The sequence below is a fragment of the Schistocerca piceifrons genome, chromosome 2, assembly GCF_021461385.2.
Source record: "Schistocerca piceifrons isolate TAMUIC-IGC-003096 chromosome 2, iqSchPice1.1, whole genome shotgun sequence".
NCBI lineage: Eukaryota > Metazoa > Arthropoda > Insecta > Orthoptera > Acrididae > Schistocerca > Schistocerca piceifrons.
Genome location: NC_060139.1, coordinates 710,592,911 through 710,608,564, shown reverse-complemented (window position 1 = coordinate 710,608,564; position 15,654 = coordinate 710,592,911). Strand labels below are relative to the sequence as shown.

The following is a 15,654-nucleotide window of genomic DNA, read 5'->3' as shown; positions in this document are numbered from 1 at the left end:
TCTGACCGCCAAATTGGCCAGCGGTATCTCCTTTCATCACGAAGAATTATCACTCTGCCTCATCCAGACACTTCCGAAGCAAGCGACACATACACCACTACTCATCAGGCGCGGTAGAGCGTACCATGCGACAGCGCAGAATCAGCTAACTTTCTCTTCACTCCACGCACCTACCCGCTCTAGCCACATGACCCATTACACGCCTCTGCTTCACTTATACTACTGCACGATGGTGCCAACCTTTGGCACACAGATGAACAGATAGCGAAATATCATTTCCTGTCCGCGTCTGTGTGCTCGAACTGTGGGTATTGTGTAATCCAGAGTTGTTTTTCGGTGGTCAGGAAAACAACGAGGCTTTCTCCAGCCTAGAGATAATCCTCCAGAACGGTTTGGGAAGGAGGCCTATGCTGTCGGCTCAAGGGGGAGGGAGACACCTGGATCACAGGTGTCTCCCAGCACCTGTTGGAGGTAAAGTTATGAAAAGACCTGGCAAGAAGGGGCGTTTTACGGTGGAGAGTTATCAGCGCGATCGCGAATTCTCCAGTGAAATTACCTGCAGGCAGTTATTGGTTCTGATTTTTTAAATTTCTTTATTCATGATAATGTTAATGATACTGGTTCTGATTGGTCGAAAGGCCTGAACGTTGAAACAGTTTTCATGCAACGGTTTGGAGCTCGTGAAAACGATGGGAAGATGGTCGAAAACACTCGCGGGTCTGAGGTGGCAAAACCTTGTAGGACGTTGGTAAGATCCCTCCCATGGCCAGCAAGGTCCTCCGATCTCTCTCCCGTAGAACATGGGTGGGACCAGCTCAGACATCAAATGAGTCTCAGTGCCAATATCCTGGATATCAAGGACCAGTTACAACAGTTATGAACCAGATTACCTATGATAAGGGGGCTCCTACTGCCAAGCTCTTTGTAAAATTGACCCACGAAGTTTCATTTTGTTTCCTCGTCCCATACTGGATGCTTCAATATTTTTTCAGGCATTGCAGTTCATTGTATTAGTAGAAGTAGTGGTAATTAGCAGAAGAAACTAGTCATTCTAATGGGCACTATTATATTAACTGTAGTAGTGTTTGCAGTTTCAGTAGTTCCATATGTCTAGATGTTAAATGTATACTGGAGTAATATACGTTGGAAACGACTACAGACTGTGGATGAGTTAAAGATAACGGATCATGATGTAATAAATAAATTAACTTTATCACGGTTACCTATACATTATATACCTTTAATGACGAACCGTACGATATTGCACCGCGCCTTGCTCAATGTTTTCGCCATTGGCAGCCTGTTTTGGACGTCCTTCACATGGATGATTCCAAGCAGAAGTAGAGCTATGTTAGAATTTAGCCACCTATTTCGTAGATGTAGAAAATACAGACTTCTCATAAACATTAGCTTTTTATTAATATATGTTGCCTATAAACGGCGCACAACAAATAATTTTGTAACAGATTAGTATTCTACGTTGTCCGTTTGAATAAAACAGACGCACAGTGTGACATTATTAAAAAGTATAGCTGAAACTATTCTGCCGCTGATGTTGTCACTTGTCACATGTTTTTGACCAACACGCAACAACATAAAAACCTATATGTGTAACCGCCAGATTTGTGTCTGTCCGAGAATTTTAAATCTTGGTGCTGATAAGTTTGATAAATTTCCATGAAATAATGGAACAGTTCTTTTGTGCCATTGTGATTGGTAAGCTTGATTATTCCAAAGATTGTATAAAGAATGTCAACAATGCACAACGTACTGTTCATTGTTGACCGCCGTCTGAATTTGTTAGTATGATGACTACAATTGAAAATGGAATTTAGTGCTGTTATTGCACATTTTCATTTGAAGGGTTGGACTGCCGCACAAGTCTAGTTCACGCGGACTCTGTACCACCGTTGCAGACCATTTACTGTTGGATAAATGGAACTAAAATCAGTCTGACAAGTATCGAAGCCGAAGCGCGCTCTGGCCGTCCAGTTGAGGTCACCACAAAGGAAAAATCGACAAAATCTATGATATGGCAATTATAGCCTTGCTGGCCGAATAAAAATTCACGAAATTTCTGAGGCTGTAGGCATCTCAACTCAGCAAGTGCGTAATATCCTGCACACATAATTGGCTATGAAGAAGTTGTGTGCGAGATGGGTGCCGCGATTTCTCACAGTCTGCTAAAAGCACTACAATGTCTAGCGACGTTTAATCGCAATCCGCATGACTTTTTGCGCCGATTTGTGACTGATGATGAAAAATGGATCCATAATTATACATCACAATCAAAACTGCAGTCAAAACAATTGAGAAAGGCTGCTGAAAGTGCACCGAATAAGGCAAAGACCATTTTGTCAGCTGGTAAGGTGATGGCCACTGTTTTTTGGGATTCTCATAGGTTACTTGGAAAAGGTTGAACCACAACTGAACGCTATTATTCTTCATTGCTGGATCGTTTGAAACGTGAGTTACCTGAAAAAAGACCAAGGGTGGCATGAAAAAAAAAAGATGCTTTTTCACCAGGATAATGCATCTTCCCAAACATCAGCGAAGACAATGGTGAAAGTGCATAAATTGGGCTCTGAATTCGTTCCTCATCCACCCTATTCATCATACGTACCCCAAAGTGATTTCTTCCTGTTCCCTAACTTGAAACTTTGGCTTGCTGGGAAGAAATTTTCATCAAATGAGGAAGTTATGGTTGTAGTCAACGAGTATTTTGCATAGTTTGACAGAAGCTACTTTTCTGGTGGAATGAAAAAGCTGGAGGACCACTGGAGCAAGTGTATACTTCTCAAAGGAGATTATGTCGAGAATCAAGGTGAGTTGTTTTCGAAGCAAACATTTTTTCTTGCTTTTTCACCAGACTTATCAACCCATGTCGTGCCACTCGTTGCATTTCAACTCTCTCATTTTACCACCATCATCAGTGTCCATCTCTGAGTGAAGATGTCAGAATCAAGTGCATGTTGTTAGAATGAAGAGTGGAAAACCACATGAGACGTGTGACTCCGCAGGACAGGAGGCGGCTGTTCAACTTCGTGTTCGTGCCGAGCGTGGAACCGGCCGTGGCTGGCGCCTTCCTCACGCAGGAGCCGGCGGCGCTGATGGCGCAGGGCCTCTCCCACAGCCTGCCCTACCTCACCGGCGTCCTCTCCGCCGAGTGCAACTTCTTCACATCCAGTGAGTACCTCTGCTGCCCCCGCTTTCTGCGCCCATACAAGGCTGAACGTATTCTACAGCTATAAATCGCAAGCGCAAGATCAGTCCTCTGAATATACACTACTGGCCATTAAAATTGCTACACCTAGAAGAAATGCAGATGGCAAACGGGTATTCTTTGCACAAATATATTATACTAGAACTGACATGTGATTACATTTTCACGCAATTTGGTTGCATACATCCTGAGAAATCAGTATCCAGAACAACCACCTCTGACCGTAATAACGGCCTTGTACGCCTGGGCATTGAGTCAAACAGAGCTTGGGTGGCGTGTTCAGGTACAGCTACCCATGCAGCTTCAACACGATACCACAGTTCATCAAGAGTAGTGACTGGCGTATTGAGACGAGCCAGTTGCTCGGCCACCACTGACCAGGCGTTGTCAGCTGGTGAGAGATCTGGAGAATGTGCTAGTCAGGGCAACAGTCGAACATGTTCTGTATCCAGAAAGGCTGTTCAGAGTGCCGTCAATGCGAACAAGAGGTGACCGAGACTTGTAACCAATGGCACCCCATACTATCACGCCGGGTGATACGCCAGTATGGCGGTGACAAATACACGCTTCCAATGTGCGTTCACCGCGATGTCGCCAAACACGGATGCGACCATCATGATGCTGTAAACAGACCTGGATTCATCCGAAAAACTGACGTTTTGCCATTCGTGTACCCAGGTTCGTCGTTGAGTACACCATGGCAGGCGCTCTTGTCTGTCATGCAGCGTCAAGGGTAACCGCAGCCATGGTCTCCGAGCTGATAGTCCATGCTGTTGCAAACGTCGTCGAACTGTTCTTGCAGATGGTTGTTGTCTTGCAAACGACACCATGTGTTGACCCAGAGATCGAGACGTGGCTGCACGATCCGTTACAGCCATGCGGATAAGATGCCTGTCATCTCGCCTGCTAGTGATACGAGGCCGTTGGGATCCAGCATGGCGTTCCGTATTACCCTCCTGAACCCACCGATTCCATATTCTGCCAACAGTCATTGGATCTCGACCAACGCGAGCAGCAATGTCGCGATACCATAAACCGCAATCGCGATGGGCTACAATCCGATCTTTATCAAAGTCGGAAACGTGATGGTACGCTTTTCTCCTCCTTACACGAGGCATCACAATAACGTTTTATCAGGCAACGCCGGTCAACTGCTGTTGTGTATGAGAAATCGGCAGGAAACTTTCCTCATGTCAGCACGTTGTAGGTGTCGCCACCAGCGCCAACCTTGTGTGAATGCTCTGAAAAGCTAATCATTTGCATATCACAGCATTTTCTTCCTGCCGGTTAAATTTCGCGTCTGTAGCACGTCATCTTCTTGGTGTAGCAATCTTAATGGCCATTAGTGTAGGTAAGGTGTCCAGTATGACCCTATCACTCTACAAAGGAGTGTAGCGTCTTGTGAAACTTCATATTCTTGGCAGATTAAAAGTGTGTGGCAGATACACGACTTACGATTCGCCCTCACACTTTTAGTTATGCCGGTACCTCTCTCTCACCTTCCAGTCTCATAAAACCTCTATCACAGACCAACACACATAGTCGAGGCATTCATTGTTGTGAAAGTTTTTAAATTGGCTATGGGGATGTGCCCGTACAATCATCTCAACAGCGGAAGATACGACAGTATGCTTCGACAATTCAGAATATTCCTTAAGGCCACGCTGTATCCTGGTACGGAATTAATTGCTTACACTTCTCGTGCGACGTCATGGACGTGATTTTCGCGTCAATTATGATGGTATGCAGATGAGGACGACATAGCACGCAGTCCCCTTGTGGAGAAAATCTCCGACCCCGTTGCGAATAGAACCCAAGCCCCTTCAGATAACAGCCTGCCGCGCTGACACCGCGGCTACCGAGGCGGACTGGTGCGAAAGTTTTTATCGTCTGACAGTTGGAGAGACTGGCGCCATAAGTGCAGAGCAAGCCAGACCCGAGGTTATTGTTTTTTCTTAATTATTTTTCTTCTTAAATCACGAAATTTTTATGATACACTGTCCATCCAGGTTAATGTGCCAGAGCCGCCTATGTTCGTCGTCAACGTACTATAATCACTCACAGAAGGTAGGTGGCAACACTAGCAGAGAAGCGTGTACAAGGCTAGGCTTGTAGGGGGGGGGGGGGGGCGGCGATGCGGAAAACAGTACAGTCGTCGTCTTAGTGCGGGAACGGAGCGATTTATCTGACGTCCCAAAGGGCATGATCCTTGACTTTCGAAGAAAGGATGAAAGCGTTTCCGAAACGGCTACTTTTGTGAAAGGTTCGCATTCCGCCGTGGTTAAAGTATACCGCGCATGGCAAAATGGCGCTGCCCAAAACCGGAGCTCAGGTAACTCTGGTGGACCGCGGGTCGTAGATCACAGGGGTGAACGACGGCTGTGGAGCTGTGTACGGCGAACAGACTTGCAACTGTTGAGTGACTGACCGCCCAGTGAATCAAGAGACTACCAGTAGTGTATTCTGAACGGCCTTTTAGCGAACGTTGCTGCGTGTGGACATCGACAGCAGACGCCTGGTTCGTGCACCCATGCTGACTGCTGATCATCGGCAACAAAGGCTAGATTTGCTCGCCACTACCGCAACTGGACGTCCACTGAGTAGCAAAAAATGTTCAAATGTGTGTGAAATCTTATGGGACTTAACTGCTAAGGTCACCAGTCCCTAAGCTTACACACTACTTAACCTAAATTATCCTAAGGACAAACACACACACCCATGCCCGATGGAGAACACGAACCTCCGCCGGGCACTGAGTAGCGAGTGGCGATAGATGGCCTTTTCAGATGACTCATGTTCTATGTTCCATCGGACAAATGGAAAAAGTCCTGCAAAAGTAGTCGTAAGGGTCCAGGTCGGAGGAGGAAGCGTTATGATCTGGGGAATCTTTTCGTGGCCTTCCCTAAGTGATCTATTTTGTTCTGGAAGGTACAGTGGATTAACACAAGAATACGTCTATCCTTGGGGACCATGACCACTACTAAATGAAGTTTGTTGTTCCTCAGCACGATGGCATCTGCCAGCAGGACAATGTGGCATGTCACACAGCTCACAGTACGCGTGCGTGGTTCGAAGAGCACCAGGATGAATTTACCGTACACCCACGGCCACCGAACTCTCCAGACTGAAACCCAGTCGAGAATCTGGGGGACCACTTCGATCGGGCTGTTTGCGCTATGGATCCTCAGCCGAGAAACTTAGCGCAGCTCACTCCGGCAATGGAATGGGCATCGTTCCATCTCCCCATCGGTACATTCCAGAACCTTACTCTTCCTGCTCGCCTCGAGAGGCCCGCGTTGAAAAAGTTGGTTGTTTATAATTCTGACAGATGATCACATTAATGAGACCGGACAGCGTACTTTTGCGTCCCAAACAGTAGTAAACTATAAGAATATAAACACAGTATTTCACACATGAGAAGCATATATTTCTGCAGCTATCTGTTCGTATTATGATAGGCACTTTCCTCGACACGTAACAGTTTTGGACAGAGCCTAATGATGCACATTCTTACACTTCACCTCCACTATCCACAACATGAATATTTTTGTAAATGTTATTACATTCTATTCAAAAGACGACTGCATTGAAGGTTCTGCCGTTCGTGGCTCACATGTGGTAATAAATGAGGAATTAGTTTCTTCTGTGATGGGGAAACAGTTTTATTGCCTTTGACATTTTATCATCATCTCTGTGGTTTTCTCTTCAGCTGAAATTGACGTGGCTTATTTGGTGTGTTAAACAATGTAGGTACTGCATTTCATACACTTTTCCTACGTTCCACAATTATCAGTTTGGCTGGAAGTAAAGCGAACAAGACATTAAGTTTTTGTGTAGATATACGGCGTCATGTATTCTGTAGCTTATTAGCCACTTTCTGTTCATAAAAGAAAACTAAATTCTTCGCTAAATGTCCGTAGACTACCTGGTTACAAGATAATCGAAAATACATTATTCTGTAATATGCTGTACTGTTATCATTTAGTTATTTCTGCTATTTTAATCAATACATACGGTCCCTTTCATAAAAACTATGTCACAAATCAGTATAATCGGTACCACTCGCACTCGCCCGATATTTTATTGAAAAGGGTAGCTTACCTCCACTTGAAGCGCCACTGCCGTAGCAGGAGAGTCGTGACAATATGAGCTACAAAGATGTCTCCACTGCACGCCTTGCTCTGCTGTGTTCCATACGACGATAGAACTTCGGACGGGTTTCGCGCGTCAGTTTCGAGCACCTACCTCGCCCAATCACGTAACGCAATTTTGTTTACATTTCTATGGCAACGCTGTGACGCCGCACTTACAAGCAATAATGTCTTCCAGGCAGTATCGACGGCAGCCTTGCGCTCGAAATGTGGCAACAGCACTGCCATCATACATATCGTATGTATTCGTTACTGAGTAGTGAACATTCCAGAAGACTCGAAGTATCGTTTCGTTTCTGCCTCAAAGGTTTCGTTTCTCGCCAGTCTTCTTCCACGCACGTTTCGTACTGAATATGTAGATTTCGCAGTCTTTAAAGTATCTCATTCTCAGCGGAGTAACGGATACATTTTGTAGTAGTAATAGTAGTAGTAGTAATAGCTTTATTGCTAGTTTCCAAGAATGATTGCCTATCGACGTTGGTGGGCTCCAAACGATACGTATCGAACGTGCGATAGTAAATCGATTATGGAAGTCTCGTAGCGCGCGTTATGATCAATTATTTGTGATCGCCATTTTTTTCAGTTTTGCGTTGTTTCTTCAGTTCGTGTACAATACATTCCCGCCGTAATTGTGAGTCCATTGGGAAATCGACACGGTTTCTCTTGATAGCGAGTGTAATGTCTGCTGCTTCTCACGATTCTTCTGCAGAATGCCTCACATGGAAAACTCTAATTCCATGCCTATCCAGCATAGAAAAATGTTTGACTTTTTGCCGGAAATATGGACTTCTGCCGGACGAGGAAAAGGACTGTGTTGACTGTGGTGCCGCGAAGTCTGTGAAACTTCGTAAGAGGAGTGTGGACACTGAAATGCCGTTGCAATTTCATTGCCGACTTTGCGAAAAGCAAAGCAGCATCAGGGGAAACACGTGGTTCCAGTCCTCCAAATTATCGATTCAGTCGAGCATAATTCTTGTCGTGCTGGATTCGAGATTACACGTTGCAAGCCACAGCATCAGAAACTGAGTTATGGGCAAATACTGTGTGTGACTACTTCGGGCCGGCCGGTGTGGCCGTGCGGTTAAAGGCGCTTCAGTCTGGAACCGCGAGACCGCTACAGTCGAGGGTTCGAATCCTGCCTCGGGCATGGATGTGTGTGATGTCCTTAGGTTAGTTAGGTTTAATTAGTTCTAAGTTCTAGGCGACTGATGACCTCAGAAGTTGGGTCGCATAGTGCTCAGAGCCATTTGAACCATTTGACTACTTCGAGTTTTGCCAATTAAGTGTGCTACGTGATAGTGACAAATGAGTGTGCCAATTGGTGGACCGAATAAACCAGTAGAAGTAGACGAATCTCATATTGCTAGACGAATGAATCAAAGAGGACGACCTCATAAAAGTGAAGTGGATCATATTTAGGTTTTCGGTGGGATAGAAAGGGAATCCCGCAAGTGTTTCGTTGTGAGGGTATTGTCCCGAGACAAGGTGGCTTTAGTGTGTCTCATATAACATTCATACCGCCTGGAACAAAAGTCATCACAGACGGGTTTTAGTCATACTGAACTCTCAAAGCTGAAGGGTTCGACAACAAATTCGTTAACCACTCTGTGGAGTTCGTCTCTTCAGATGACGCCAGTGTCCACACTTAGAATATAGAACGGCTGTGAAAGTCTGTCAAGTCTACCATAAAAAGAGAAGGGCGCCCAGAACGAACTGTACAATTGCCCCTGTAGCTTACACATCACGCGGACTGTCACAAGACGATAACACCAACGACGACTAAGGTAAGTTATCTCCTTCGAATTTAGAAATGCTTCTCTAAGGCATTTCTTTTGTCATTGCTGTAGTGACAACTTGAAATATACTCGTATCGCGCGCCACGAGACTTCTGTTATCGATTTACTATTATCGCACGCTCGATATGTATCGTTTGGAGCCCTCCAACTTCGATAGGCAATCATTCTTGGAAGTTACCGCTTTATTCATCCGTAGGTCTCTTTTTATAAGGATATAGGACATGTCAAAGTATTTAATAATTGAGATCAATTTAAAATAAGCTAATTCGTATACACAAATATTTGCAGACTTCTAGTTAGAGACAATCATTAGATTTACTCCTGGTTTACAATACTTTTTTTACAAATAACTTATTAAATGATGAAATGCCACATTAACTCATATCTCACTATCAGTCGCTGCACACGCTATACACACATTGTTTCATAACACAAACACACACACACACACACACACACACACACACACACAGGTGATCTCTGGGCCATTTTCTGCACCGCAACTTCCCATTTGCTATCCTGAAAAACTGAGTCAGCATCCCTCCATAATGAGTGAGATGTTGAGCTCAGAAAGAGGAAGAGATGTTAGTAATTTTGTGCTATGCATGGCTTGGGGGTAAGTATTTCTAGAAAGGAAAAAAAAACATAAACTTAAGGTGTCATGTGGAATGTTGGATATTTTTTGCAATCATTATCATTACTAGGCCTATTTATTTGTATAACATTTTTATCAAATCCCTACTCTGTTTTAGCTAAGTAATCCTTCAATGTATAAAATGTATTGCATAACAGGTAGCCTACTTCTTAGCTGCTTTCTTAAATAAGTGTATTCTGGCAATTTCTTTAATCTCTTTTGGTAATTTATTGTAGTTTTATGCCTTGGTAGAAAATGCTGTTTTGAGTTTTATGTTTATTTTTTCTTGGTAAATGTAAGTTTAGTATATCTCTTGTTGCATGGTCATGGACAGAGCTGTTTGTGCAGTAATTACCAATGTTATTTTTGATGTGTACAACTGACTGATAAACGTATTCACATGGAGCGGTTAAAATCCCCAGTATTCAGAACAGATCTTAAACAATGAGCTCGACTAGTATTTTTTGTTATTATTCTTATGGCTCTTTTGTGGAGTTTGAAAATTGTGTTCATGTTTTGTGCATTTGTTCCCCAAAAAAGAATTCCATAGCTAAGACTTGAATGTACACATGAATAATATGTAACTAAAAGACACTGCATGTTACATACTGATGATAGGATTCTAAGGGCATAACATGCTGATGACATTCTATTTGCAAGTACCTTTGTGTGTTCACACAAACATAGCCGTGTTTTCTTTCCCGCATGCAGTTCTTGTTCATTTCGGGTAGATGGCAGAATTACATTTAGTCCCCAATTCCTTACTCGCAGACACCTTCATGCATGCAGTAGATTGCGTGCGTGGTTTCTGCGTGGACGGTGTTTTTCCAACATCACTTGATTTGACCTGCGACCTGCCTACGTTTTTTACAAAATGTTGAGTTCAATTACAAAGTTAAATTGTGATTTGAAGTGAGAGAAGAGATTAGTTCTATTTTATAACCTGTTTCAGGCTACTTTTCGTTCGAGTTCAAAGTAACAGTAATTTAGTTCATTTTCTCAATGTGTGTGAAACAGTCACGAAGAGCAGAAAAGTACATTGTGGACCTTTTCTTCTTTAGAGAAGAGCCAGCAGGGAAAGCGAAGTGTGATTTATGTTGACAATCACATACAGCTAAAGGAGAGTTTACTACAAATTTTGAAAAACATTTGCTCGCAAAACATTAATCTACTTAATAGTTTTCGTCCACTACAGCTACAACAGCTACTATAGATTTTAACATTCCCACAGCCACTACTACCACAACCGGCCTAGTTTTTAAGAAAACCACTCTACACAACACTTTACCTTCAGAACTATGAAATAAAACCTGTCCCCCCTCCCTCATTTAGTGTTCGTTGTGTTTGGTCGTTGCGGACGTCACATGACATCCAGTAAAGTTCGTTTGTTGATCCTTTCACTCAGTTTTTTTATTATAGAGGCCAACTAGGTCTCTGAGCGAACACGCTGAGCTACCGTGTCGACGTCCACTCAGCTACTGGAGCCCAAGAGGTAAGTGTACCACATACAAAAGGCAAACCGTGTCCCGATCGGGCGCACAGTTCTTACGTGCCGAGAAGTTTCAAAATTACACTCTGTAGTCTTGACCGTCGAAGCAGCGATATTTCTACTTAAGACACTGCACATAACAGGAAAATGTGTGTGAATTCTGCTTTGGCTTTCCCGATCATTAAAACTTACTGTTGATTACATCGTTGCTGTAATTGTAATAATGATGCCGATGAATGGATTTTACGCGCTTTGCCCATTTAATACTTTCACTAAGGTTAAAATTGTAGTCGTAATAAATATCACACTTCTTTCAAAAATAAATACGCGCATACGAGCGCGAACACACAGTGATATTAGAATTAACCGTGTAAAATATTACATAAACAAAACTCAATGGAAGTTAAAAGCAACTGAAATAGCTTAGCGATACGTTTAGCTAATCACTAAATTAAAGGCAGCCATGTAGGCCTAATACACTCTGCAAACGCACTAAAATTACTAACTTAGGCTGGACTCCAGGCTACATACGAAACTTGGTGACAGAAACCACAGTCGTCTTTTTATCAGTCAAATGAGAGACAAGATAGACATTTAAATTTACAGCTGCACTTTTGTAAGGATATGAAACGTGTTCCGTTAAAATTGCTGTACTTGAATCTATCTCCTATAGTCGTCAAAAAACTGTCCTATCACATGAGCAAAAGGCCATGTATTAAAGCACAATTATCTAAAATGCAGAGTTGTCTATAGCACTTAATTTCTCCATGTTGATTCAGAGGCTGTTCCACACCTCATTCTTATTCACCCAGGCTTGTTCTCGATCCATAATGACATTGATATTGACAGGACTTCAAACAATAATCTGAAAAGCTAGGGCTATGATTTCAAGTCCTGAATTGAAAATGACTGTTAGTTTTAAATATGTTTTTACTATGTGCTCATTATGTGCCCCTACAGGGATTGAGTTAAAATTAATAGAAATGAGCTTACATGTGTGACTGCATACCTGTCTTTAACTGGATTATTAAGTTAAAGTCATATGGCATCATTTGCTGGGAGACCCCAAAGGGTAGGTTCAGCCATGCATAATTCTCAGTCTTTATAGTGTAGACTACATTTGTCAATCAATTTTTCTCTGATATAGTGGAATTAATGTTACGTGTAAGACATAGTGTTTGCAACAGTCATTAAAAAGCTGTGCTCGCTCATGTAGAAAGGGATTGTCATTTCCATATATGAATTTTTTTTAAATCCTTATGTCTTACTTGTGTAACACATAGTAACAGTTTTGAGAAATACGTGGTTGTAATGACTGTGTATGGGGCAAAGTAATAACTTTCTTCTACAGATTTAAGTGATAAAATGTTGTAGACATTGTACTTGTATGAAGAAATCAGACACCTGTAGACAACTCTGATACAGATCTTACAAGAAATCATGCAGACCACTTAAGACAAATGACAGTATAGTTTCTTGAGATGGATTAAATCCGGTTCTGTGCCTTTAAAAGCAAGCTTTTAAGCCAGATGCGATTACAGAGATCGGATATGCCTTTGCATGAGTCAGTTTGAGACAGAGAGTTACTGTGAGCCACTGGTAACATTAGTTCCCATGTAGTTGTACATTATTACATTAAAGTCTATAAGTGCATAGTTTATTCCATTGAAAGCTGAATCACTTGTATAGTATTTGCTATCATACAGACAAAGTCATATCTGTTATCAGTTCTTCAGAGCAGTTCATTATTTTCTTGATGATGGTGTGGAAGAAAACTTACATGGACAGTGGTATTTCTGAAAAAGTGGTGAAATATGTAATCCTTTTGTTTCGTGCACTAAAATTTAAGGGACTACTTCTTGCTGGTTGCAGATTTCTGTGATAGCTACCTTGCAAACCACAAGGAGAAGATACCCTGTTAAATCTGTTTTATCCTGTTTGAATACATTTCTAACTCGTGGGTCACAAATTTATTTCACAGTCGCTGTTTCTGGTTCACTGTCAACAAATGAGAGCCTCAGAAATTTCAACGAGAACTTTGAAGCAATTATTGGGCCTGATCTGCGACTGAGGGAAGTGAGTGATCAGAAAGCAGCAGCTGCACTCATCAGGAAGTTCTACTATGGAGAAAAAGAGATAACTAGGCTCCAGGATGTGACTACTGGAAAGGTAAGCATCACTACATAGATGAAGCCTCATTTTAAAGGAAATGAGTGAATGCAGTCTAGCTCTTCTTCAGCTCTGCATTTTTGGCTGTACTATATGGCTTATCTTACCCAGAGTGCTGTCGAAAGTATTTTGCAATCATGCTTTGGTTAAGCACTTTGGAGGTTATGAAAGAAACTGATAAACTAGTCTTCTCCATTTTGATATGTAAATGTTATGGCTTATAGTTTGAAACAACTATTGGTTAATCTGTTGAAGTGTAATAAATGACACACATTGGATACCATGATTAGATGTTTGTATACTCTGGATACAAACCTGCATAAAAAAACTTGTTGGCATATTTGAACACATTGCATTTTTGTAATGTCATTTTCTAAAAATTTCTGCCAACTTTTATAAGGAATGGCAATCCAGGCAAATTTTACATGAAACTTCAACCATGTGACACACATTAATCTTTGATTATAATTATTACTTACAGGACCCTTGAATGGGTTTTCCCTTTACTACTAATGTTGTGGAGGAACATGGAGATTTTTGTTGCATTTTATATTTCTTATACATACGTGTCCTGTGAAGTAGATCATAGATATGCTATAGGCTATAGAGCTCCTGTTTTTTCATGGCTAATACCTTACAGGCTGAATAACCTGTTCTTTTCCTAAGAACAACCATACTACATTAAAATATTTTTGTGTGTATGGTTATGGAGCTGTATCTCACAGATACAGCAAAATTCAGAATATATAGATAGATATCACCCCTTTTTATGGTGTATTTGAAAAAACACTGAAAATTGCTGATGGTTGTTTCGTAGTGAGTTCTTTAGTTTTATCTGTTATGCGCGAAAATGCTACCTAACTACTCAACTCCCTTTTATTTGCAGATGTTGACAGATCTGTACTTTGAAGAAGGTATAGATGCAGTAGTGCATAATATGGTAGAAAATGGGTCGGAGCCTCTCTATTACTATCGATTCTCATACAAAGGGCCTAACTCTGCTGTTCCTGATCAACAAGGTAAATGAAAGTAAAAATTGAAACTGTATTTGTCTGAAAAAATAATTAATATTTGTAGTAAAATATATCACATCTAATCAATATATTCAACAATTATAACTGTCGCAGCACAGATTTTAATCATTAAGTCATGTGAGTCAGTCATTAATTAATCTCATTATCATCCTTCTTCTACGTTATGTGGTACAACAATCAAAAGGAAAACTGATACCAGTATCTTGTTATAGTACACAAAAGCACACAAAATCCAAGAGGCGAGACACATCATATTGAGCTGATCACAACTATAGCCTCTGCTATGAACATGTCAGGTATAAGGGTCATGAGATTACACCATCTAGCTCACTATCAAAGTCCAGTTTTGTCCAAAAACCACGTAAATAAGTTCATGTGGTTGAATATTCTTGCAGTACCCACAGAACAGGAATATGCACTTTGCCCTACTGCAAAATCTGATGCATAAATATTGTAACTTGGTTCAGCAGAGTGAGGCATAATGATGGTGACCCAAGCCAGCTAAAGTAGGTTGTTGTACAGATATTATTATGAAAAGGATAGACTGCTACTCACCAAGTGGAGGAGATATTGAGTTGCTGACAGGCACAACAAAAAGGCAGCTATACATTAAGCTTTATGCCAAAAGGCCTTCTTCCGAAGTAGAAAACACACATACACATTCACACAAGCACAACTCACACGTACATGACTGCTGTCTCTGGCCACTGAAGCCAGAGTATGTACAGCCAACTGGTTATGTGTGTGTGAATGTGCTTATGTGAATGAGTGTTAGTTTTCTACTTCAGAAGAAGGCCATCTCAAATGTTTCGTTGTGCCTGCCTCAACTCGGCATCTCTTGTATATGGTGAGTATCAATCTATCCTTTTCATTATATTGTTGTTACTCCATACTGGATTTTACATTGTCTAATTGTTGTGCAGATATTTTAGGCACCAATACACAGACTTCTAATGTGGCATCCTTAGCATGACAAAAAATATCAAAATGACTGCCGATGACACAACAAAAAATGGCATTCAATGTTATAAGTCACATTGCCATGATATACAGTGTCTGCAGTCCCTCAGATGTGCAGACAAAAGGTTGAATCGTGAAGACAAAGCTTTGACGAGAGAGACCAATTTTGAGATAGTTGACCATCCACTAGAGAGTTTA

At 41.8% G+C, this 15,654-nt stretch overlaps 1 protein-coding gene across 3 annotated transcripts in view; it reads left to right on the top strand.

Moving 5' to 3' along the window:
* The window catches only part of LOC124776568 (acetylcholinesterase-like), a 200,990-nt gene that overhangs the window by 162,430 nt on the left and 22,906 nt on the right, over positions 1-15,654 (top strand). For all 3 annotated transcript variants that reach the window (XM_047251609.1, XM_047251611.1, XM_047251610.1), the window contains exons 7-9: positions 3,021-3,186; positions 13,275-13,462; positions 14,349-14,481. In XM_047251609.1, coding sequence (XP_047107565.1) covers positions 3,021-3,186; positions 13,275-13,462; positions 14,349-14,481 — 487 coding nt within the window. The remainder of the gene's footprint in view (positions 1-3,020; positions 3,187-13,274; positions 13,463-14,348; positions 14,482-15,654) is intronic.